The sequence below is a fragment of the Staurois parvus genome, unplaced genomic scaffold, assembly GCF_062004578.1.
Source record: "Staurois parvus isolate SC_StPar_1 unplaced genomic scaffold, SC_StPar_1.0 ptg000092l, whole genome shotgun sequence".
In the NCBI taxonomy this organism is placed as follows: Eukaryota; Metazoa; Chordata; class Amphibia; order Anura; family Ranidae; genus Staurois; species Staurois parvus.
This window is the reverse complement of record NW_028317888.1, coordinates 1,007,230-1,034,414: the sequence shown is the minus strand read 5'-3', so window position 1 is coordinate 1,034,414 and position 27,185 is coordinate 1,007,230. Positions and strand designations below refer to the sequence as shown.

The following is a 27,185-nucleotide window of genomic DNA, read 5'->3' as shown; positions in this document are numbered from 1 at the left end:
GTCGGTGTTTGGATAGGGAAGCGGTATTCTCACAGAAGTACTCAGCGCAGACTGGGACGGTTCCATTACAATGCCCATTATGGACAAGAGCCCCCCCATGCTCCTTTGTATACACAGAGCTGAAGAAGGGATTTCATACATTGTCCTTCTCTTTGTCCCCAGTCACCCCCTCTAGGTGGTTCTGTAAAGGGCCTACATGCTGGGACCGGACCTTTCTACTATTCATAGATTGGAGGAATGTTTTGGGGTCGTCCTGATATCTTTCTGTCGTTTGTTTTCAGTTTTTGTGCCTTTATTTCCTTTTTGCATATTCTGTTCTATTCTTTGTAATGTGTAAACGATGATCGCGTTCCTTCATTGTTATATTTAATAAAAGCTCTTTTCTTATTATCTATCGCTTTTGTAACTTTGGCCGTAAGCCACATAGGTTGGATTTGTAGCCTTTTATACTTGTTGCCCATGGGAGTATATTTTGCAGTGTGGTCACATACAGTCTTTGGGAAGAACTCCCATTTCTGTGTTGTGTTCATCGATGCCAATATTCCCTCCCAGTCTAAGTCTTGGAGAGCAGCTCTCAGCCTTGGAAAATTAGCTCTTTAGAGCATTTATTTTTCCCGTATGTTCTCGCTGTTTACAGCTAACAACAAATGAAATCATGTTATGGTCACTGCTACCCAGATGTTCTTTTATATGGACATTCATAATAAGCTCTGCATGGTTGGAGATGACCAGGTCCAGCAGAGCATCATTCCTAGTTGGGGCCTCTATGAACTGCACCATAAAATTGTCCTGTAGTAGGTTTATACATTTTTGCCCTTTAATTGTTCCTGCAGTACCATTACTCCAGTCAGTTTCCAGATTGTTACCATCCCCCATTATTATCACTGTCCCAGCCCTTTCAAACATGTCCATATGTGCAAGGAGCTGAGTCTCCACCTCCTCGTTAACACTGGGAGGCCTATAACAAACTCCAATGTCGACCTTTGTAGTACCGCTCCCCATGTGCACTTCCACCCATAATACTTCAGCCTCATCACACTCTCCATCAACTAGGTCCTCTTTCACACTCGCTCTGAGATCACTTCTCACATAGAGACAGACTCCACCACCTTTCCTATTTCCCCCGTCTCTCTGAAAGAGAACCTAGCCAGGAATATGAATGGCCCAGTCATGTGAGGAATGAAGCCAAGATTCAGCAATACCAATTCAATCCTAGTTCTCTTCATGCACCAAACCTTCCAACTCACCTATTGTGCTGGGCAGACTTCTGGCATTGGGGAACAAACACTTTCATTCACTGACACCTCGTTCATTCACTGACACCTTGTTCATTCTCTGACACCTCGTTCATTCACTGACACCTTGTTCATTCTCTGACACCTCGTTCATTCACTGACACCTTGTCCATTCTCTGACACCTTGTTCACATGGATTTTGTGTATTTTTTATTTTCATACAAATGGTACCAATTCCACTGGTTGTTTGTAACATGGGAACCTTCTTATCATCTGCCATAGCCCTCCCCCCATCTTTCCCCATTCCACCCCCCAATAAGTACTGACCCTGTCTGATCATTCTACCCGGTTATAATTGAATTCTCCCTCCCCCCTCAATCCTACTTTATATAGTCCTCCAGACTTCCCATAAACCCCTCCCCCAGCACAGCAGACCCCCTTCCATGTAGGTGCAGACCATCTCTAGTATATAGGCTGCACCCCAATGAAAAGTCAGCCCAGTGCTCTAGGTCAGGACTCCATTTTTATTTTTCTCCTGCTATCAATGGCTGTCCTAGTCCCACACTTCATCCATGTCTTTGGGCGCCTCTGGTCTCCTTATGGACTGTTTCTTCCATGATGAAGATCAGCCATGGAGTATATCTGAGGTGTATATCAGGGTGTGCTTCTTCCCCACATGAGAGTTGGGATGTCCAGCAACATTCATCTAGAAGACATTTCCCGCACTCAAGGCACTAATACACCTCCAGGGTTGTGTGGCACCCCTGATGTACAGGAAGAAAGGACTTCAGTGAAGAACATTTCCTTCACTCAGGAAAAGAAAGTGGCTTCTCTCCTGTGTGATATCTCTGATGTCTGTAAAGACTGGACTTCGTTGAAAAACATTTTCCACACTCAGGACACGAATATGGCTTCTCCCCGGTGTGAGATCTCTGATGTGTGTAAAGACTGGACTTCACTGAAAAACATTTCCCACACTCAGCACACGAATATGGCTTCTCCCCCGTGTGAGATCTCTGATGTTTGTAAAGACTGGACTTCACTGAAAAACATTTTCCGCACTCAGGACAGGAATACGGCTTCTCTCCCGTGTGAGATCTCTGATGTGTGTAAAGATGGGACTTCACTGAAAAACATTTTCCGCACTCAGGACATGAATACGGCTTCTCCCCCGTGTGAGATCTCTGATGTGTGTAAAGATGGGACTTCACTGAAAAACATTTTCCACACTCAGGACAGGAAAACGGCTTCTCCCCTGTGTGATATCGCTGATGTGTGTGAAGACTGAACTTCCGTGAAAAACTTTTCCCACACTCAGGACAGACATACGGCATCTCTCCCGTGTGAGATCTCTGATGTCTGTTAAGATGGGACATCTGTGAAAAACTTTTCCCACACTCAGAACAGGAATACAGCTTCTCTCCCGTGTGAGATCTCTGATGTTTGTAAAGATTGGACTTCCTTGAAAAACATTTCACGCACTTAGGACAGGAATACGGCTTCTCCCCCGTGTGAGATCTCTGATGTGTGTAAAGATTGGACTTCACTGAAAAACATTTCCCGCACTCAGGACAGGGATACGTCTTCTCCCCTGTGTGAGATCTTTTATGCACATTAAGTTTGGATTCATAGCAGAAACATTTCCCACACTCAGTACAAGAAAATCTCTTCCCTGTTGGAAGGCCGGCCCGGTCCCGCACAGTCTGAGGTTCCTCAGGATACGAGGAATCCGATGGTCCATCTACACTGGGTGGTGCCGGATGGACATTGGAGGGAGCCGGGTTTTCTCCTGGACTATACTGTGTGATGTCCTCATCTTCTACTTTCCAGTCTGGAGACAAAGTGAGACAATCCTCGGAGGTTTTCCTCATCTCCCGGCCATGGACTAAAATACAAAGACAAAGAGGATTACTAGACAGGAGCTGATTGGTTCCCCCAAACCAGGACTCCGCCCACATCAGGCAGCTTGGTCTCTGAGGAGCTTACAATTCCACCCTCAAGGGAACTAGGAAATGGCTCCTCTGATCTCCTACCAGGTCATTTCTTTATTCATGGACCTTAGTCAGAGAGTGAGGATGGGGGGAGAACAACCAAGATGAAGACTGGACTGATCCTGAAGACCACCATCATTGGGGTATTGACTCCTCCCTCATTATCACTTTCTGTTTAAGGGTCCAAAGTTGGAGAATGTTATCACATTATTATCACCATGTAAAAGTCTGTGCTCCAATCACATCATCCGATATAAAATGTCCAGCTGGGAGGAAATGGGTGTAACAAAAGAGAATCCATATTATGTGTATATATAGCAGTGGGGGGAGGGGGGAGAGAAGAAGTCAGGACTATGTAATGTACACAATATATAGTGCAGGGGTCAGGAGTATGTAATGTACAACATAGAGTATATAGTGCAGGGGTCAGGAGTATGTAATGTACAACAGAGTATATAGTGCAGGGGTCAGGAGTATGGAATGTACAACATAGAGTATATAGTGCAGGGGTCAGGAGTATGTAATGTACAACAGAGTATATAGTGCAGGGGTCAGGAGTATGTAATGTACAACAGAGTATATAGTGCAAAGCTCAGGAGTATGTAATGTACAACATAGAGTATATAGTGCAGGGGTCAGGAGTATGTAATGTACAACAGAGTATATAGTGCAGGGGTCAGGAGTATGTAATGTACAACAGAGTATATAGTGCAAAGCTCAGGAGTATGTAATGTACAACATAGAGTATATAGTGCAGGGGTCAGGAGTATGTAATGTACAACAGAGTATATAGTGCAGGGGTCAGGAGTATGTAATGTACAACATAGAGTATATAGTGCAGGGGTCAGGAGTATGGAATGTACAACATAGAGTATATAGTGCAGGGGTCAGGAGTATGTAATGTACAACATAGAGTATATAGTGCAGGGGTCAGGAGTATGTAATGTACACCATAGAGTATACAGTGCAGGGGTCAGGAGGATGTAATATACAACATAGAGTATATAGTCCAGGAGTCAGGAGGATGTAATGTACAACATAGAGTATATAGTGCAGGGGTCAGGAGTATGTAATGTACAACATAGAGTATATAGTGCAGGGGTCAGGAGTATGTAATCTACAACATAGAGTATATAGTGCAGGGGTCAGGAGTATGTAATGTACAACATAGAGTATATAGTGCAGGGGTCAGGAGTATGTAATGTACAACATAGAGTATATAGTGCAGGGGTCAGGAGTATGTAATGTACAATATAGAGTATATAGTGCAGGGGTCAGGAGTATGTAATGTACAACAGAGTATATAGTGCAGGGGTCAGGAGTATGTAATGTACAACATAGAGTATATAGTGCAGGGGTCAGGAGTATGTAATCTACAACATAGAGTATATAGTGCAGGGGTCAGGAGTATGTAATGTACAACATAGAGTATATAGTGCAGGGGTCAGGAGTATGTAATGTACAACAGAGTATATAGTGCAGGGGTCAGGAGTATGGAATGTACAACATAGAGTATATAGTGCAGGGGTCAGGAGTATGTAATGTACAACAGAGTATATAGTGCAGAGGTCAGGAGTATGTAATGTACAACAGAGTATATAGTGCAAAGCTCAGGAGTATGTAATGTACAACATAGAGTATATAGTGCAGGGGTCAGGAGTATGTAATGTACAACAGAGTATATAGTGCAGGGGTCAGGAGTATGTAATGTACAACAGAGTATATAGTGCAAAGCTCAGGAGTATGTAATGTACAACATAGAGTATATAGTGCAGGGGTCAGGAGTATGTAATGTACAACAGAGTATATAGTGCAGGGGTCAGGAGTATGTAATGTACAACATAGAGTATATAGTGCAGGGGTCAGGAGTATGGAATGTACAACATAGAGTATATAGTGCAGGGGTCAGGAGTATGTAATGTACAACATAGAGTATATAGTGCAGGGGTCAGGAGTATGTAATGTACACCATAGAGTATACAGTGCAGGGGTCAGGAGGATGTAATATACAACATAGAGTATATAGTCCAGGAGTCAGGAGGATGTAATGTACAACATAGAGTATATAGTGCAGGGGTCAGGAGTATGTAATGTACAACATAGAGTATATAGTGCAGGGGTCAGGAGTATGTAATCTACAACATAGAGTATATAGTGCAGGGGTCAGGAGTATGTAATGTACAACATAGAGTATATAGTGCAGGGGTCAGGAGTATGTAATGTACAACATAGAGTATATAGTGCAGGGGTCAGGAGTATGTAATGTACAATATAGAGTATATAGTGCAGGGGTCAGGAGTATGTAATGTACAACAGAGTATATAGTGCAGGGGTCAGGAGTATGTAATGTACAACATAGAGTATATAGTGCAGGGGTCAGGAGGATGTAATGTACAACATAGAGTATATAGTGCAGGGGTCAGGAGTATGTAATGTACAACATGGAGTATATAGTGCAGGGGTCAGGAGTATGTAATGTACAAGTTATATAGTATAAGGGTCAGGACTCACAGTATTAGTATTCTGTAATCAGTGGAAGCTGAAATGTTTACTGTAGACAACATGTAGAGGTGAGCTGGGATTAAACCATCAAGAAACAGGTTAGATTGGAGGTGGGAAAATCCTTGGACAGAGGGGTGGCGGTGGACGTGGTATACTTGGACAGAGGGGTGGCGGGGGACGTGGTATACTTGGACAGAGGGGTGGCGGGGGACGTGGTATACTTGGACAGAGGGGTGACGGGGGACGTGGTATACTTGGAAAGAGGGGTGGATGTGGTATACTTGGACAGAGGGATTGGCGGGGGACGTGGTATACTTGGACAGAGGGGTGGCGGTGGACGTGGTATACTTGGACAGAGGGGTGGCGGTGGACGTGGTATACTTGGACAGAGGGGTGGCGGTGGACGTGGTATACTTGGACACAGTTCCCCACACATGGCTAATGTGTAAGGTAAAGTCTACGGGCTGGAAAAATCTGAATGTAAATGGATAGAAAACTGGATAAAAGATCGTATTCAGAGATTAGTGGTTAATGATTCATACTCTGATTGGTCTGGGGGTGTCATTGGTGTACTCCAAGGTTCAGTGTTATTAGTGGGGTACCCCAAGGCTCAGTGTTATTAGTGGGGTACTCCAAGGTTCAGTGTTATTATTGGGGTACCCCAAGGTTCAGTGTTATTAGTGGGGTACCCCAGGGTTCAGTGTTATTAGTGGAGTACCCCAAGGCTCAGTGTTATTAGTGGGGTACCCCAAGGTTCAGTGTTATTAGTGGGGTACCCCAAGGTTCAGTGTTATTAGTGGGGTACCCCAGGGATCAGTGTTGGGACCCTTACTTATTAATATATATATAAACAATATGGGGTGTGAGATTATAAATCCCATTCCAGTCTTTGCAGATGACACCAAGCTGTGCCGGGGAATAACGTCCTTACAGGATGTCTCCAACTTACAAGCCGACCTCAATGCTCTGTGTAATTGGGGGACTATGGGGCCAATGAGGGCTAATGGTGATAAATGTAAGGCTCTGCACATGGGGGCTAAGAATATGCATCATACATACTAGGGGGGTACAACCTGGGGGGGGGGCAATGGTGGAGAAGGATCTGAAGGGGTCAATGGTGGAGAGGGATCTTGGGGTTCTAATAGATCACAAGCTTAATAATAGCAGCAATGCAAAGCTGCGGGTTCTAAAGCGAGCAAAATCCTCTCTTGTATTAGGAGAGGTATAGACTCCAGAGACAAAGATATCACCCCCCCTCCCCCCCCCGGGTACAAATCATTAGTAACACCTCATCTGGAATATGCAGTTCAGTTTTGGGCTCCAATTCACAAAAAAAACACTGGGGAACTGGAGGAAGTACAGAGAAGGGCAACCAAACTGATACGAGGCATGGAGGAGATCAGCTATGAGGAGAGATTAGAGGAACTGAATGTATTCTCTACTGAGAAGAGGAGATTAAGGGGGATATGATCTCCATGTATAATACATAAGGGGGGGATATTATCTCCATGTATAATACATAAGGGGGGGATATTATCTCCATGTATAATACATAAGGGGGGGATATGATCTCCATGTATAATACATAAGGGGGGATATGATCTCCATGTATAATACATAAGGGGGAATATGATCTCCATGTATAATACATAAGGAGGGATATGATCTCCATGTATAATACATAAGGGGGGATATGATCACCATGTATAATACATAAGAGGGGATATGATCTCCATGTATAATACATAAGGGGGGATATGATCTCCATGTATAATACATAAGGGGGATATGATCTCCATGTATAATACATAAGGGGGGATATGATCTCCATGTATAATACATAAGGGGGATATGATCACCATGTATAATACATAAGGGGGGATATGATCTCCATGTATAATACATAAGGAGGGATATGATCTCCATGTATAATACATAAGGGGGGATATGATCACCATGTATAATACATAAGAGGGGATATGATCTCCATGTATAATACATAAGGGGGGATATGATCTCCATGTATAATACATAAGGGGGATATGATCTCCATGTATAATACATAAGGGGGGATATGATCTCCATGTATAATACATAAGGGGGGCATATGATCTCCATGTATAATACATAAGGGGGGAAATGACCTCCATGTATAATACATAAGGGGGGGATATTATCTCCATGTATAATACATAAGGGGGGGATATGATCTCCATGTATAATACATAAGGGGGGATATGATCTCCATGTATAATACATAAGGGGGATATGATGTCCATGTATAATACATAAGGGGGGATATGATCTCCATGTATAATACATAAGGGGGATATGATCTCCATGTATAATACATAAGGGGGGATATGATCTCCATGTATAATACATAAGGGGGGATATGATCACCATGTATAATACATAAGGGGGGATATGATCACCATGTATAATACATAAGAGGGGATATGATCTCCATGTATAATACATAAGGGGGGATATGATCTCCATGTATAATACATAAGGGGGATATGATCACCATGTATAATACATAAGGGGGGATATGATCTCCATGTATAATACATAAGGAGGGATATGATCTCCATGTATAATACATAAGGGGGGATATGATCACCATGTATAATACATAAGAGGGGATATGATCTCCATGTATAATACATAAGGGGGGATATGATCTCCATGTATAATACATAAGGGGGATATGATCTCCATGTATAATACATAAGGGGGGATATGATCTCCATGTATAATACATAAGGGGGGCATATGATCTCCATGTATAATACATAAGGGGGGAAATGACCTCCATGTATAATACATAAGGGGGGATATGATCTCCATGTATAATACATAAGGGGGGATATGATCACCATGTATAATACATAAGGGGGGATATGATCTCTCCATGTATAATACATAAGGGGGGGATATGATCTCCATGTATAATACATAAGGGGGGGTTGCTGTAGGAAAGTCCTGGATTCTTTCTTAAATACACGGAATATAACTGGATATAACATTTATAGGGAAAGTTGATCCAGGGAATATCCGATTGCCTCTCGGGGGGTCAGGAAGGAATTGTTTCCCCTGCAGGAGCAGATTGGATCGTGCTTTGCTGGGTTTTTGTCTTCTGGTGGATCAGCTGTGGGTGTCGGATTATAACTTTTATTTTGAATGGTACAACTAGATGGATTGTCTTTTTTCAGCCAGACTAACTATGTAACTATGTAGGTCCCACACCGCTGCCTCCCATCTCCTGAGACTGCACTCAGTGACTTGGGTCTGAGACACTACAGACATATCCCTCCACCCGGCACAGCCAGCAGATAACAGAGAAGGTCCCCTGGAGGAGTCAGGCACAAGGCAGGAGACCCCAGTCACATGTCCTGGGTGCCTACATTATGCAATGCTTAGAGTAAAAATCAACATTTTTGCCTCCAGCTGAACCCCAGAACCTCCATAAATCCAGTCTAGAGACATAAATTGTGTCTGCAGCACAGAGAAGGAAGATTATCCGAGAGAAATCCAGGAATACAGGACGGGGAACACAGCTCAGGAAAGTGACCAGGGGATTACAGGCTGATATCACCCAGTCCCCGCCCTACTCTGGACCAATCAGTGAGCAGTATGGGTGGAGGAATGGATTTAGTGTTCATGACCCACCTGTGCTGATCTCTGTAGGAGTGTCCTCCTCTATAAATGTCCCCGTTATTCCATCCTCCTCCATAGACTGCTGATCATCCCTCACATACGCCTCTTCTTCTTCTGCTTTAACCTCAACTTTTATATCTATCAGATCTTCACTCTAAACCAAGAGAATGAGAAATTTCACCAAAAATATATAAATATAAACCTACATGAAAAATCCCCACATCATCTTTACAAGTCCATATTCTAGATGCTCATTCCAACCAACCTTGTAATAGTGAGGGATGGTGTGACCTTCCTGTGTGGAATCCCGGGAATACAGAGGACGGGGACATCTCTCTGGTGGGTTCCTGGTATTAGGTGGCTCCATCATCTCCTTGTGTCCTTCTGAAAACTCCTCCATCACTCCATACTCCTCATCCTCCTCTTTATACTCTTCTTTAACATCAAGATTATCATCCCCGAGGATTCCACTCTGAATATATAATAAAATGACATCAATGGTAACAATGCAGATAATGTACAGATCCTAATGATACTATCAGTGATTGGAGAATGTCCCAGAATTCCCGGCACCGCTCACCTCTCCTGTCAGCAGCTCCATCATCTTCTTGGTGACTTCTAGAATCTTCTGCATGTTGTGTCTCTCAGGGTTTAGGGAGTCACATGGAGGCACTGTGATGGTCATATGATCACCTGACTTCAGAAGAGGAAATCTCTGTATTGAGGAACCAATAGGAATATCATGTTAGAATCCCAGAATCCTCCTCACCTCTCCGGTCAGGTCTGTGTTTTATTAATAGAGATGAGAGTGATGTCATGTGACCTCCCAGAATCCTCCTCACCTCTCCGGTCAGGTCTGTGTTTATTAATAGAGATGAGAGTGATGTCATGTGACCTCCCAGAATCCTCCTCACCTCCCCGGTCAGGTCTGTCTTTTATTAATAGAGATCAGAGTGATGTCATGTGACTTCCCAGAATACTCCTCACCTCTCCGGTCAGGTCTGTGATTTATTAATAGAGATGAGAGTGACGTCATGTGACCTCCCAGAATCCTCCTCACCTCTCTGGTCAGGTCTGTGTGATGTCATGTGACCTCCCAGAATCCTCCTCACCTCTCTGGTCAGGTCTGTGTTTTATTAATAGAGATGAGAGTGATGTCATGTGACCTCCCAGAATCCTCCTCACCTCTCCGGTCAGATCTGTGTTTTATTAATAGAGATAAGAGTGATGTCATGTGACCTCCCAGAATCCTCCTCACTTCTCCGGTCAGGTCTGTGTTTTATTAATAGAGATAAGAGTGATGTCATGTGACCTCCCAGAATCCTCCTCACCTCTCCGGTCAGGTCTGTGTTTTATTAATAGAGATAAGAGTGATGTCATGTGACCTCCCAGAATCCTCCTCACCTCTCCGGTCAGCAGGTAGATGATCTCCAGGGTGAGGTTTAGTATCTTCTCAGTCATGTGACTCCGGTCCTCCTCCATCCTCATTGGTGCCATCATGTGATCTATACAGGTCTCCTTGTAGACAGATAACTTTGGGAAATGAAAGTAAGAATGATTTGGATGGTATTGGTCACACAATAATAGGATGTGGATGTGAGGGGGGAATAGAAGGGTTGCTGGACATTTAAGGACTACTCCCCCCCATGGGAAGACATTTAGTCAGGACTGTTTAGTGTTTACTAAATCTTCAAGGTCCCGGGACCCTCTTGACCTGCTGCATCAGAAATCCCCTTTTCTCTGTTGGGTTTGTTTGGTCTCTGAACTGGTTTTGATGAGTTTTAGATCTGCAGACAAGGAATGATAAATACGATCCTTCCTATGACTTGTTTGCTCTGAGGCAGTGCTGTGAGGTCAATGTCGGCTCATCATGATGTCCAGGAAGGGGAACTTGCTGATTTTTGGCTGGATTTGCTTGATAATCAAGATAATTGGCAGAACTACGGCTGCAAGGCTCCAATCTCCGGCAGCCTGCTGACAGGAGTGATGTCACTGTCACTCTCTTCAGTAAGAGAAGGGATTGGGTAGCAGGAGGATGCTACTAGTGGAGTAGAGAGCTGTGGGGGAGGAGTCTGTTCTCATCTCTTCTATGTGTGGGTAGGAGGAGGACAGCAGGGGGAAGGGTTTGATCTCTTAGTTGCCAAGTATTCTGAAATTTCCAGGACATTGTACAGAGTGGCAGTGGATTTTTGAGGTTCTGAATTCTAGTACTGGGCACTGCCAGATTCTGTGGTATGGGAAGGTATTGGACTGTCCACTCATTAAGCATTAATGCTATGCATACAGACCTCCCCAAGGACCAAGTGTCCTTCTTTGTTCTATTTTGTGTCTTGCAATATAATTCTTGACCAGTGAGATGGTGAGGTGAAGACTTCCTACACGTGCTGCCAGGAGTTCTTTAAGGAGGTCAGAAAAGTAAGTGAAGGTGGAGTGGGAGGACCATCAGAGACCAAGAGTTCCTATGAGTCTTCTCTTACCTCAGAGCCTTGCAGCCTGAATACCCCCTCAGAGGCCCCCACAGTCCTTCAGCCCCACTAACCTCTCAGAGTTGTTCAGCCCTATTACTTCCTAACAGGCTCCCAAAGTTCTTCAGCTACTCCTCCTCCTCAGAGGTCCCAGAGTCCTTCAGATGCAGGAAACCCTCAGAGGATCCAGAGTTCTTTAGTCCCACTACCTCCTCAGAGACCCCTCAGCTCCTCTACTTCCCTCAGACCCCTCAGTATTTCCCTCCCTCTGACACCAATGATGGAACATATTCTTCATGGCCGGCTGGGGAATGTTTCCTTCCTCCTGAGCAGCAATGTAAGGGGCTCTATGCTCCATACTCCTGACCCCGGCACTCCATCATTGTGTTGGCTGCATAGTGTAATGATTGCCCATTGGCTGCCTGTGTAGTGTCATCATTGCCCTTTGTAGGCCATGTATGGTCAGGATGGTCCTTGTCTTGTCTATTTATTGTCAGTGCTGTTTGTTTAGAGGACCATATTACTAGAATTTATCTCCACAATGAGGAGAATGTTCCGGCCCCGGAAGTGGGGGAATGTTCTGCCCCTGAAGGGGTTCATCTGGGTTCCCACACTATATATGTGTGTATCATCATCTGCTGGAGATAAAAGATGTCACAGTGACTATGGAGGAAGAGGATGGACATGACTATGGAGGAAGAGGACGGACGTGACTATGCAGGAAGAGGACGGACGTGACTATGGAGGAAGAGGACGGACGTGACTATGGAGGAAGAGGACGGACGTGACTATGGAGGAAGAGGACGGACGTGACTATGGAGGAAGAGGACGGACGTGACTATGCAGGAAGAGGACGGACGTGACTATGGAGGAAGAGGACGGATGTGACTATGGAGGAAGAGAATGGACATGACTATGGAGGAAGAGGACGGACGTGACTATTGAGGAAGAGGACGGACATGACTATGCAGGAAGAGGACGGACATGACTATGCAGGAAGAGGATGGACGTGACTATGGAGGAAAAGAACGGACGTGACTATGGAGGAAGAGGACGGACGTGACTATTGAGGAAGAGGATGGACATGACGGGGGGTTACTGGGTGTAAATTGGGAATAGCATCTTATTACCTCCTCTGCTGCCACTTCTGGTAACGGCTCCTTTCTACTTCAAAACCACTTGGAACTTCCTGCCTGACATCACTTCCTGTCTGTACCTGAAATCACTTCCTGTCTGTCTTCCATAGAGACTTCCTGTCTGGGTAGAAGTGAGATCCCCACCTTGAGGAGCTCAGAGGAAATGCAGCCCCGAGAAACATCTGTAAGGCTCTGTTCACATCTTTGCAGTTTGCTTTTTGCAGTGCTTTTTGCAGTTCATTTTGCATTTTTTATGTTTTTCATATGTTTGTAAGGGAGAATGTCACCAGCACACCGAGTCTCGCAGGAAGCCTTCATCAGGCATGTGACGGAGGAGTCCTGCGAGTTCCAAAACATTGCCTTGCTGTAACTATGTGATCGTTCATTAAAACTTTTGGCCCCATATTGGTGATCCTCGGTGTGCTGGTAATATTCTCCCTCGCTGATTCTGTTTGGTTCCAACCAAACCATTTTTAATGCAGGAACGTGTGCGTTTGGATTGTACACTTGCATGTTGATACGTTTGTGATACCTTTGTGGTGCATTTTGTGTTTTGTTCAGTTTTTTTTTTCCAAAGTCGAATTTTTTTATTTGCTGGGCAGAATAAAAATGCACAACCATGCATTTCAGCAAATTCTCCATTGAACTCTGTTGTAGCAAAAATGCTTCATTTTGCTTTTTAAAAAGTCCCTGACCCTTTCCAAAAACACAGCAGCTCAAAAAAGCTTAGATGTGAATGTGTCCCATAGGAAGCCATATTTAATGGACTGGAGTGCGTTTCTGAAAACAAAAAGTACTAAAAAACGCATTGGTGTGAATGGAGCCTGAATAATCACTCCTGTAAAATATCTGCCTTACACGGCTACCAGGGAAACTCAAATATAACACAAAATAAGGAAGAAAATATAATTCTAGCTCTTATGTAGCCAATGATTTAACAAAGATATTTTATTACATATAGAAAATACATTAAAACAGATTCCCTCTGAAATCAATCTTTTTGGTAAAGAAAATGTAAAATTATTCTTTAAAGCAGGGCTTGAAAAAGCGGCTCGCCCGCTCGCCAAATACGAAGGGAAATCCTTGTGTGGCGAGCATAGATGGAGCTCCAAGCCTCATTGTGAAGCCGAGTTCCGGTTTCCGACTTCTTTTTCAGCACCTCCATTACACTGGCAGCGCCGCTGAGGGGACAGGTGCAGGAGAGGTCTGCTCTCCTCCACTGAGAGGAGGCACCTGCTCTCCACCACCACGGGGGACTTGAGGAGAGGTCCGCTCTCCCCCGCCATGGGGGACACGAGGAGAGGCCCGCTCTGCACTGCCTTGGGGACATGAGGCCCACTCTCCACCACATTTGGGGACACAAGGCCCACTCTCCACTGCCTTGGGGACATGAGGCCCACTCTCCACCACATTTGGGGACACAAGGCCCACTCTCCACCACGTTTGGGGACATGAGGCCCACTCTCCACCGCCTTAAGAGACACGAGGCCCGCTCTCCACCGCCTTAAGAGACACGAGGCCCGCTCTCCACCGCCTTAAGAGACACGAGGCCCGCTCTCCACCGCCTTAAGAGACACGAGGCCCGCTCTCCACCACCTTGGGGGCCATGAGGCCCACTCTCCACCGCCTTAAGAGACACGAGGCCCGCTCTACACTGCCTTGGGGAACACGAGGCCCGCTCTACACTGCCTTGGGGGACACAAGGCCTGCTCTACACCGACTTGGGGGACATGAGGCCCGCTCTACACCTCCTTGGGGGACGTGAGGCCTGCTCTACACCGCCTTGGGGGACACGAGGAGAGGCCTGCTCTACACTGCCTTGGGGGACACGAGGAGATGCCTGCTCTACACCGATGTGGGGGACACTTGAAGGAGAGACCCACCAACACTGCACATCCCTACACCCGCCAGCTTAAAGTAAATGACATTAACTAAATTTACATTTTTTTAAAAGAGACTTTAGTTACTAAAGATGCAGGAGATAAACAAAAAAATACAAAATGTTCACTGCAGGTTTAAAGCTATAAAACTTGATATTTTGATTGCACCCGATTGCTATTAAGCTATTGCTGTGATGTTTAAATTGACATAATAAAGCTATGTTATAATTGCAGTTTTTTATATTTTGGACTCTTTATTCTAAAGAAAAATGTAATTTCATAAGCTTTAAGGGGGTGTGGTTGGGGGCAGGGCTAGGGGCGGGGTTTGGGGACAGGCCAGAGGTGGGGTTGGAGGCGGACCTGGACAAGGTTGGGTGAGGCAACTGGTGGAGAGTAAGGTTTTTTCCTGGCTAGTAGGTCTAGACTAAAAATGTTAAGCCCTGCTTTAAAGTATAAAAATATACATCAATCCTCTCATAATGAAGATGTTAAACATAAAGTACAGGGATAGAACAATCCTCAGAAGGGAACATGTAGGATGACAGGAAAGGCTCCTGACTGGTGAGATCCTCCAAACATAATGATGACATCCATGAACTGGAGCGAGCTCGTTGGGGTGATAAAGCCAATCTGGAAACACTGTGTAGACGTTCTCCAAGAACTCAGCACACTCCAGGTGTGGAGAAAGTCTCCAGGTGGGTTTAGCCTGTCATCTATCATAGATACAAACACACTGTAACCGGGATGGATCACTATGCCATTTGCTCTCTTTTTTAGTCTGCTGGCATAGCTGTGTCCAAATTCGATAGATCTGTACCTATGATCCGCTGTGCTTTATTTCTCCTCCCGAGACCGACACTTCCTATCCTCCATCCTACAGCCATCATACTACACTGCAGTGTGGATGGGAAGAATACTCTCCATGGTGCAATGATAGAAACTGACCAGAATTCCTGGACACCATAACACCAATCATATGAATGTGGAACTCTTTGGCGTAATCCTCTTTGGACATACTGCAAAAAGTTCTGCAATGCCTTCTCTTCTCACCTTGGAACTCCTATCTGAAGATATCCACCTGTAAACTTGTACACAAAGGGCATTTACTCTGTCAAAGATCTGCTGAACAACACTTACATAAGAACGTTTCAGGATCCCAGCCTCACTTATTTTCTGGACCAGAAAGACTTCTACAAATTCCTCAGAATTAGACATATGCTACCTCACCTGCACTGGTGTGAGAACACTCAGCCCATGGGCCCCATAACACTCTTCAACAGCTCTACACCGTCCAGCTCCCATCTCTCTACCTTCTACCACCTACTCCAAAAACAAACTCATACAACCAAACTCCCAACCATGGGATTCTGGAACTCTAATTCTCTATCTTTTGAAAAAAAAAACAATATTTTCTAATTTCTGTTATAAAAAATATCCAATTAAGTCAAATTTCATCATAAATTTAGGTCAAAATGTATTTTGCTATATGTCTTTGGTAAAAAAAAAATCTCAATAACTGCATATTAATTGGTTTGTGTGAAAGTTATATCATCTACAAACTATGGGATAGATACTGGAATTTACACAGCTTTTACTTTCTGACTGCCTTCACATTTCTTGAGGTGCTAAAATACCAGGATAGTACAAACACCCTCAAATGAGCCCTTTTCGGAAAGAAGACACCCTAAGCTATCTGCTGAGAGGCATGTGGAGTCCATGGAAGATTTTTTTTTTTTCATTTTTTTTTTCTCTTACACAAAATTGTCACTTAAGTGACATATTGCTCAGACAAGCCATGGGTATATGTGGAATTACACCCAAAAATACATTCTGCTACTTCTCCTGAGTATGGGGATACCACATGTGAGAGACTTTTTGGGAGCCTAGCCACATACAGGAGTCTGAAATCCAATGACCACTTTGAAAGCCTGAAGGTGCGTAACTTCCTCATTTCACTTTCTCACTACTTATCACAGTTTCGGAGGCCCTGAAATACGATGACAGCACCAACCCCCCCATCACAGATCTGATAGATAGGTCTAAACCCATATCTGGCCAGCTTGCTGAGTAGAAATTGTTTGAATGCAAGGTGGCCAGAAAAATGAATGAGGGACTCATCAACGTTGATTTTTTTGCTGGGGAGTATAGACATCTGCACATTTTTGGTTAAGGTGATTTACGAGGGGCATAAATCGAATTATATTCTCATATCTATGCTTGGCCATGGCAGCAGAGAACACGAGAATATGATGAATCAGGTCTGTGGACCAATACAACCGCAATTCATTTTTCTTAGTAATGCCCATGTTGAGGGTTAGGTCCAAAAAAACCTTAAATTGGGAAACCGTGATAGGTTTCCATGCAAATAGTCTGGCAAGGTTTAAATTTGGGTTGGTGGCGATAAACTGTTGTGCATGTAAATTGCTTTGATACAGATCTTCTGTGAAAAACAGCTCCAAAAAATCAAGGGGAGGAGTTAAATTTGCTGTGTCCACCTGAATTCCGGGTTGGGTGGTGAATGAGGAAAGTACAGTGCTGCAGAATGTGTGGGCTGCCAATCGGGATTTGCAAGCACATCTGGAAGGACACCATGGGCTCTATGGGCCTGTGTGTGAATTCTTGGTGGCTGCGGGACACTACTTGTGCTCACCACTGCACCAGCTTGTACTGCACTTGTGGGACTCACCATGTCACCAAGTCATACTGCAGTGCTGGTATGTGAAAGACCAGGATGTACTAGGCTGCTGGTGCTCGCCAGTTCACCAAAAGGTAGTGCGGCACTAGTACTGGCACTCTGCTGCATGAGAGTCATCATGCAATTGTACCACCTCAGCACCATGGGAATGGGGTCGGGTACACCTGACCTTAGCAGGGACCTCTTCTCCATCGTCTGAGCGATCTGTCAGGGTGCCGCTGCTGTCTACAGGTTCATATTCTGATGTGGATTGTGTCAGGGAGGCTTACCCTTCACTCTCACCTGACATGCTCAGAATCCTGTAGGCCTCTTCACTAGAGTACCTTTCGTTGGACATTTTGGCCACTAAATTTATAGATACCTAGTGCGACTCACGGGAAATAGAGCACCTGGCTGTCAGGGACTGCTTGAACCGCTACAAAAAAATTTATTTGCAAGTGCAAGCAGAGATCAGGCCTGATTCTGCAAACACTACGGTTTTGTGTGCAATGTATGAAGTGACAGTTACTGACACTGCACTTGCTGGGGGAGAAAGGGGGGTTAAGCGTAGGGGATAAACGCAGGAGCTGGCAGGTGCCGGGGCTGATCCCACTAACGCTGCATTTGTGGGGACACTATACTAATGTGAATGCTGGTATAGTGCTGATCTGATCAAAGATTTTGATCCGTTTAGACCGGGTGTCGGCAACCCGCGGCTCCAGAGCCGCATGCGGCTCTTTTTCACCTTGGCTGCGGCTCCGGAGCACACTGCCCACCAGGTGACAGGCAATAGGGCAGCAATGGGCAAACTACGGCCCGGCGGACCTTTTAATCCGGCCCGCGGAGCTAGGCTCCCGCTAGGCTCCTCTCACAGTCCGCCCTGAAGACCGGTGTAGCATGAAAATATGTCTCCTATGAGGATCTGTCCCCCTCGACGTATCTGCGCATGTGCCGGAGATCGCCGATCGGCTGCTAATGCCTGAAACTGGCACATGCGCAGATACGTCGAGGGGGACAGATCCTCATAGGAGACAGATTTTCTTGCTACACCGGAACGGCGCGGGAACACGGCGAGAGGAACGCGCGGAGCAAAGGTAAGTGAATTGACACAGGGGACTTAATATGGGGGATGAACTAATATGGGGGATGAATTACTATAGGGGGGATGAATTACTATATGGGGGATGAATTACTATGGGGGATGAAATACTATATGGGGGATGAATTACTATGGGGGATGAAATACTATATGGGGGATGAATTACTATATGGGGAATGAATTACTATATGGGGGGATGAATTACTATGGGGGATGAAATACTATATGGGGGATGAATTACTATGGGGGATGAAATACTATATGGGGGATGAATTACTATATGGGGATGAATTACTATATGGGGGATGAATTACTATATGGGGGATGAATTACTATGGGGAATGAATTACTATATGGGGGATGAATTACTATATGGGGGATGAATTACTATGGTGGATGAATTACTATGGGGGATGTATTACTATATGGGGGATGAATTACTATATGGGGAATGAATTACTATGGGGGATGAATTACTATATGGGGGATGAATTACTATGGGGAATGAATTACTATATGGGGGATGAATTACTATATGGGGGATGAATTACTATGGGGGGGATGAATTACTATATGGGGGATGAATTACTATGGGGGATGAATTACTATATGGGGGATTAATTACTATGGGGGATGAATTACTATAGGGAGGATGAATTACTATATGGGGGATGAATTACTATCGGGGGGATGAATTACTATATGGGGGATGAATTACTATGGGGGATGAATTACTATAGGGGGGATTAATTACTATAGGGGGGATGAATTACTCTATGGGGGATTAATTACTATGGGGGATGAATTACTATGGGGGGGATGAATTACTATATGGGGGATGAATTACTATGGGGGATGAATTACTATAGGGGGGATGAATTACTATAGGGGGGATGAATTACTATATGGGGGATGAATTACTATAGGGGGGATGAATTACTATGGGGGATGAATTACTATATGGGGGATGAATTACTATGGGGGATGAATTACTATGGGTGATGAATTACTATGGGGGATGAATTACTATATGGGGGATGAATTACTATGGGGGATGAATTACTATATGGGGGATGAATTACTATATGGGGGATGAATTACTATGGGGGATGAATTACTATATGGGGGATGAATTACTATATGGGGGATGAATTACTATGGGGGATGAATTACTATATGGGGGATGAATTACTATGGGGGATGAATTACTATATGGGGGATGAATTACTATGGGGGATGAATTACTATATGGGGGATGAATTTTCAGTTTTAAAAATGTGGCTCTCAAAATAAATTTCAATCGTGGTTTTGGCGAGATTTGGCTCAGTTGAAAAAAAAGGTTGTTCACCACTGACCTAAGGCTATGATTGTGATTATGACGATACACTGTGGCCCTGATTAACCCTTTGCTTACTGGGCCCTTAAACCCCCTTCATGACCAGAGCGCTTTTTGCAATATATGCAGTGTCGGATTTGTTTTAAATGTTGCAATGGTTTTGCGGCTCCCAGTCTTTTTTTCCCTCTCGGAAACGGGTCCAAGTGGCTCTTTATGTCTTAAAGGTTGCAGACCCCTGGTTTAGACACTATACTAGCAATGGAGGTTTATTGTGTATGTGCGTGTGTTCCTGGCAATCAAGGGGTTAAATGTGATGACTGATGTAGTGGCGGGCAATCTGACGCTATCTGGGAGGGACGCTAACTGACACTAACGCTATCTGAAGTCGCTGGTGACACTAATACAGTGATCAGCAAACAACCTGTACACTGTACTAATGACGATCAAGGGCTTAAATGAGTCCTTAATGTGATTTTACTGTGTGTGTGTAATGCGTGGATCTGCTTTCTTCTCTCTCTGGGACGGAATGCGCCCAGAGAGAGATTTCATCATTTCCTGTACCTGTGTAATGTAAACACAGGTACAGGAAGATCTCTGATAGAGCAGAGATCGATCATTAGATCCAGGCTGATCATCACTGGCCTGAACATGATGATTGATCGGTCAGGAACTGAATCACAGCAATGGCAGGTTGGTGCGTGCAGGCATGCCTCTGGTCACCGAGGGAGCATGAACCATATATATATATACATGATTTTGCACAGGGAGTCCACCCTGTAGCAGTATTTCTGCAATAGGGTGAACTTAAAGTGGTTAAGGAAAGCGCACGCTGTATTTTTATTTATTGACATTTTTGCACATTTATATGAGTATGTTTAGGTGTGGGCAGTATTGTTTTAGTTGAATTCACTGTTAAGTTGGTTTATTGATTGTTGATCACCTTTTTTTGTGTTTATAAATGTGGACACAGGATGATCTCTGATTCGGTACAGGTGATCAGCAGGTCCAGGCCAGAAATCATGGGCCTGGACCTGATAATTGACTTGTGCTGTACTGAATGACAGCACAGTCAGGGCGGTGGGCTCACACGTGTACATGTACTGTATGTGATCTGGAGAAGCGGGACTGCCCTGCCGCAGTATAAGTGTGGTGGTCGGTCCTGAACTGGTTACAGTCAGATTGTTTGCCGATGATCTTTTACTTACTTTGGTCCAACCCAACACCTCCCTGCCAGTCCTATTCTCTGTACTCCATACATTTCCCTTTCCTCTATAAAACAGAATTATAGATTCCTTGGCCCACCTCCTACCTGGATTATTTGGGCATTCATCTCCCTCGCTCGTACAACACACTCCATGAGGCCAACTACATCCCCACTTTCAAATACTTGAGAGTCCTACTTCTGTCCTGGACTCATCTTCACCTCTCCTGGATAGGGAGGATCAGTGATGGAAAATTGGCCTTTTTACCAAAACTCCTTTACTTGTCCTGTACTCTTCCCCATCCCCACCCCCACCGATCCCCATCTCCTCCTATACTCTGAAATCTTTTTAAAATCAGGTCTTGTGATTCAACTGAGCAGACAAAGGACCACGAATCCCAAGACATGCTATGTATATACATAAGGAACAAGGAGGTTTGGGTGTTCCAAATGTTACTAAATATTTCTTGGTGCCCAGATTACCCCACTAACCCCCCTTTACACCACAATACATGGCTCCTTATGGGCTGACTTAGAAGCATTGCTCTGTTCTCAAACTTCTCACCATTCACTCCCATGGCGTCCTCCTAAATCCAGACCTACGTCTATCAGCCTCTTGATGGGTCACACACTCTGCACCTGGAACTCTGATAAATATTCCAGCAACTTCATATCCCCTCACTTGCCTCCCTTTCCTTTTTTGGGCAATCCTAAAAAGGTCCTAAAACGGTTACAAACATTCCTAACCTGCCACCTTCCCAGGAACCCTTGGTACATCTTATGGCATTTTAACCCCCCAGACCTCACAAGTTACCAATTTAAAATTGGCTATAAATGTTCTACTAGTGGCAAAACAAAGACTTGGAAACAAGAGCTTGGCCCCCTCGTGGAAGTCCATCTTAGCAAAGATGTTGTCTAAGAAAGATGCCTAATAAAAAATTCTTAGAAACCTGGGCCCCGTGTATACATTACACTCACCCCTCCATGTCCCCTGACACCTACACACTGCTATAGGCATTGAGGCCCCAGGTTTCTGGTAAGGGGGTCCCCAATGTCCTCCATCTGTTCTTCATCTTACCACCTTGTTCTATTTCCTTCCCTCTTCCTTTTCTCTCGGCCCCCTGACCTGGGAGGCCTTGGTTACTGGGTATCTTGCCTATCCTCTGTGCAGGACCCGACTCTCACACCCAGTCCAAGAGTGTCTCCCAAATTATGGCTAACTCAAGATTTCCCCTCCCCCTCATTTTATTCTCTTCTCCTTCCCTAATTATCCTCTTGTTGCCATTCTTACAATGTGTATGGTTACTGTAAACCCGATCTTGTAACACGCCGCGCTCATTGATCTTTATATCCATCACTTGTATTCTCTTGTATGATTTACGGATGCACGCTGGAATTGTTTTCATGGGTTGGTTACTTCTGAACATTTGTACGAGTTGCACAATGTATCCTACAAAACTTTAATAATAAAAACTTACTGCAAGTGAAAGTTAGTTGGACAAATGTGAGGAGCATTTCCCCCGCCGAGATACATTGTGGCCATCATTTATTTTACACAATGATTTCCTATGATGGTCAGCTCCATCTAGTGGCCTCAATGCAGTATTTTCCTGAAATCCCTCTGTGATATGGGGGTTTGTTAGCTCCTGTGGTAGATGTTTGTAAGTGAGTCCACGTCAGTCAAGACTTGCGGTTTATCGGCACGGCAGCCCACTTTTATTAAGAAGGAAAATGAAAGTCTTTACACCATAAGGTTTCCCACGCAGGGGATTGTCCAGCTTTGTCAATACATCAGATCACTGAAAATGCTAGCTCACCTGGCTACACTTCAGCAGCACCACTGATCTTTACACTGGTCCCCCAGACTAGGACTTCTTCAGGATTACTCAGCCTTGGTTACAGCACCTCACTACACAGGTCCACTCCTGGCCTCTGAATAGGGTTCCCCACCCCCCTCAAGCTTGATCACTCCTCCATTGACTTCTGGACTCCCTCCAGCCCCCTGGACTCACAATCCACTTCAGGTCCCCCAGAGTCTTGGAACTGTCCTGACTTTCCCAGTCCTTGGGCAAGGAATCCCACCTCACAAGGGATGCAGTCTCCAGCAGGAACCCCCAGCTCTCCTGACAGGGTCCTGTCTCCAAATGGCAGAAGGCCTGGCCTATAACGATCCTGCCCACCTATGTACTCATACAGGCTGCAGGCATCTAGCAAAGCCTGGACATGGGACAGACGGTCTTGTCCCCACCAAGAATCTCTGGAACCTTCAAGCTCCAAGTCCCGACCCGGAACTACCAAATCCATTGACAACCTAGAACACAGTTTTCTCTGCTCACAAAATACATGTTGGAGCTTCTCAAACAGCAGCCAGGAGGACCCTGTGTCATTGTCACGGTGGCAGGACCTCACACTTCCACACCTCCATCAGACCTCCAAGTGTTTGTGAGAGCTTTCGCTAGAACATTGACTCCATTTTTATTCTTCTCTTATCAATGGCCAACCCGGTCCCACACTTCATCCATGTCTTTGGGGGCCTCTCATCTCCTTATCAACTGTTTCTTCCATGATGAATATCAGCCATGGAGTATATCTGAGGTGTATATCAGGGTGTGCTTCTTCCCCACATGAGAGCTGGGATGTCCAGCAACATTCATCTAGAAGACATTTCCCACACTCAAGGCACTAATACACCTCCAGGGTTGTGTGGGACCCCTGATGTACAGAAAGACAGGACTTCAGTGAGGAACATTTCCCTCACTCAGGACAGGAAAATGGTTTCTCCCCGTGTGAGACCTCTGCTGTCTGTAAACACTGGACTTGTCTGAAAAACATTTCCCTCACTTAGGACAGGAAAGTGGCTTCTTCCCCGTGTGAGATCTCTGATGTCTGTAAAAACTGGACTTGTCTGAAAAACATTTCCCACACTCAGGACAGGAATACGGCTTTTCCCCTGTGTGACATCTCTGATGTATAACAAGTCCTGATTTGTATACAAAACATTTTCCGCACTCAGGACAGGAAAGTGGCTTCTCCCCAGCGTGAGATCTCTGATGTCTGTAAAGAATAGACTTGTCTGAAAAACATTTCCCGCACTCAGGACAGGAATACGGCTTTTCCCCTGTGTGACCTCTTTGATGTACAACAAGTTTTGATTTTTGTACAAAACATTTCCCACACTCAGAGCAGGAATATGGCTTCATTCCCTTGTGCAGTCTCTGATGATTATAAATACTAGACTTAGCTGAAAAACATTTCCCGCACTCAGGACATGAGTATGGTTTTTCACCCGTGTGAGACCTCTGATGTTTGACAAGATCTGATTTTTGTACAAAACATTTCCCACACTCAGAACAGGAAAATGGCATCTTCCCCGTGTGAGATCTCTGATGTCTGCAAAGACTGGACTGCTGTGAAAAACATTTCCCGCACTCAAGACAAGAAAACGGATTCTCCCCTGTGTGCATTCTCAGATGTTTGTGAAGACTGGACTTCAGTGAAAAACATTTCCCACACTCAGAACAGGAAAACGGCGTCTCCCCAGTGTGCATTCTCCCATGGTTGTGAAGACTGGACTTCACTGAAAAACATTTCCCACACTCAAAACAGGAAAATGGCTTTTCCCTTGTGTGAGATCTCAGATGTTTGTGAAGATTGGAATTCTCTGAAAAACATCTCCCGCACTCAGGACATGAATATGGCTTCTCTCCTGTGTGAGATCTCTGATGTGTGGAAAGATTGGACTTAGCTGAAAAACATTTCCCACACTCAGGGCAAGAATGTGGCTTCTCTCCTGTGTGAGATCTTTTATGATCATCAAGTTTGGATTTATAATGGAAACATTTCCCGCACTCAGGACAGGAATATGGCTTCTCAGCTGTGTGAAGCCTTTGGTGTGTTTTAAGATTAGACTTTTGTGAAAAACATTTTCCGCACACATGACAGAAATATGGTTTTTCACCTGTGTGAGATCTTTTATGCTCATTAAGATGGAATTTAGAAGGGAAACATTTCCCGCACTCTGTACAGGAGAAGCTCTTCCCTGTTGGAAGGCCGGCCCGGTCCCGCACAGTCTGAGGTTCCTCAGGATACAAGGAATCCGATGGTCCATCTAAACTGGGTGGTGCCGGATGGACATTGGAGGGAGCCGGGTTTTCTCCTGGACTATACTGTGTGATGTCCTCATCTTCTACTTTCCAGTCTGGAGACAAAGTGAGACAATCCTCGGAGGTTTTCCTCATCTCCCGGCCATGGACTAAAATACAAAGAGGATTACTAGACAGGAGCTGATTGGTTCCCCAAACCAGGACTCCACCCACATCAGGCAGCTTGGTCTCTGAGAAGCTTACAATTCCACCCTCAAGGGAACTAGGAAATGGCTCCTCTGATCTCCTACCAGGTCATTTCTTTATTCATGGACCTTATTATTATTATTATTATTATACAGTATTTATAAAGCGCCAATAGTTCGCTCAGCGCTGTACATTATAAAGGGGGACAGAACATGTGACAGAACAATACCAATACAATGCAAAACATGAGGGGATCGAGGGCCCTGCTCTTTCAAGCTTACAATCTAGGAGGGAGGGGATGGTGGCACAGGAGGAGATAGCTGTGGGGGATGGAGTGGTAGGAAGAGTGGAGGAGGTCGGCAAGTTAGCAGGGGGCGGGGTAGGCTTCCCTGAAGAGATGGGTTTTCAGGGTGCGCCTAAAGGAGAGGAGAGTAGGTGATAATCTGATGGGTTGGGGCAGGGAGTTCCAGAGGATGGGTGACACCCTGGAGAAGTCCTGGAGGCGGGCATGGGAGGAGGAGACCAGGGAACTAGAGAGAAGGAGGTCTTGTGAGAAGCGGAGTGTGCGTGTTGGGCGGTACTTGGATATTAGGTCAGAGATGTAGTTCGGGGCAGTATGGTGGACAGCTTTGTATGTCAGTGTTAGGATTTTGAATTTGATCCGTTGCGCAATCGGAAGCCAGTGGAGGGATTGGCAGAGGGGGGTGGCGGAAACGGAGCGGTTGGAAAGGTGAATGAGTCTGGCAGCCGTATTCAGGATGGACTGAAGCGGGGATAGCCAGCGGCGAGGCAGGCCAGTGAGGAGGGAGTTGCAGTAGTCGAGTCGTGATATGATGAGGGAGTGGATGAGCTGTTTAGTGGTTTCTGGAGTTAGGAACGTGCGGATTTTGGCGATGTTGCGGAGGTGGAGTCTGCACGAGTTTGTTAAAGATTGGACTTGGGGCTGGAAGGATAGGTTGGAGTCCAAAATGACACCAAGTACTCTGGCCTGCGGGGCGGGATTGATGGTGGCGTTGTTGGACATGATGGAGAAGTCAATGGGGGGTGGTGTCCGGGCTGGAGGGAAGACAAGAAACTCGGTTTTGGAGAGGTTCAGTTTAAGGAAGTGGAGCGACATCCAGTCTGATATGTCGCTCAACAGGTGTGTGATTCGGGTGGAGACCGAGGGGGTGAGGTGGGGGGTTGAGAGATAGATTTGTGTGTCGTCGGCATAGAGGTGGTAGTTGAAGCCGTGAGAGTGTATGAGTTGGCCAAGGGAGGAGGTGTAGATGGAGAAGAGAAGGGGCCCGAGGACAGAGCCTTGAGGGACCCCAACAGAGAGGGGGAGTGAGAGGGAGGTGGTGGCATTATAGGTAACGCTGAAAGAGCGTTGTGACAGGTAGGATGAGAGCCAGGAGAGAGCAGAATCTCTGAGGCCGAGGGAGTGTAGTTTTTTGAGGAGGAGGGGGTGGTCGACTGTGTCGAAGGCCGCAGAGAGGTCAAGGAGTAGGAGCACTGAATAGTGGCCATTAGCTTTGGCGGTTAGCAGGTCGTTGGAGAGTTTGAGTAAGGCAGTTTCGGTGGAGTGTAGGGGACGGAAGCCGGACTGTAGGGGATCGAGGAGGTTGTTGTCGTTGAGGTGAGAGCATAGGACCTTAGTCAGAGAGTGAGGAAACAACCAGAACTGTCTTTTATAGGAGGGACAGTGATGAGGGGATTATAGGACGAGGGTCCC

At 45.3% G+C, this 27,185-nt stretch overlaps 1 protein-coding gene across 1 annotated transcript in view; it reads right to left on the bottom strand.

Annotated features, from left to right (window-relative positions):
- The window catches only part of LOC149468104 (uncharacterized), an 84,414-nt gene that overhangs the window by 17,051 nt on the left and 40,178 nt on the right, over positions 1-27,185 (bottom strand). The window contains exons 3-5 of the mRNA XM_089670673.1: positions 24,079-25,221; positions 14,787-14,796; positions 2,046-2,594 (exon numbers count right to left, since the gene is read on the bottom strand). Coding sequence (XP_089526799.1) covers positions 2,046-2,594; positions 14,787-14,796; positions 24,079-25,221 — 1,702 coding nt within the window. The remainder of the gene's footprint in view (positions 1-2,045; positions 2,595-14,786; positions 14,797-24,078; positions 25,222-27,185) is intronic.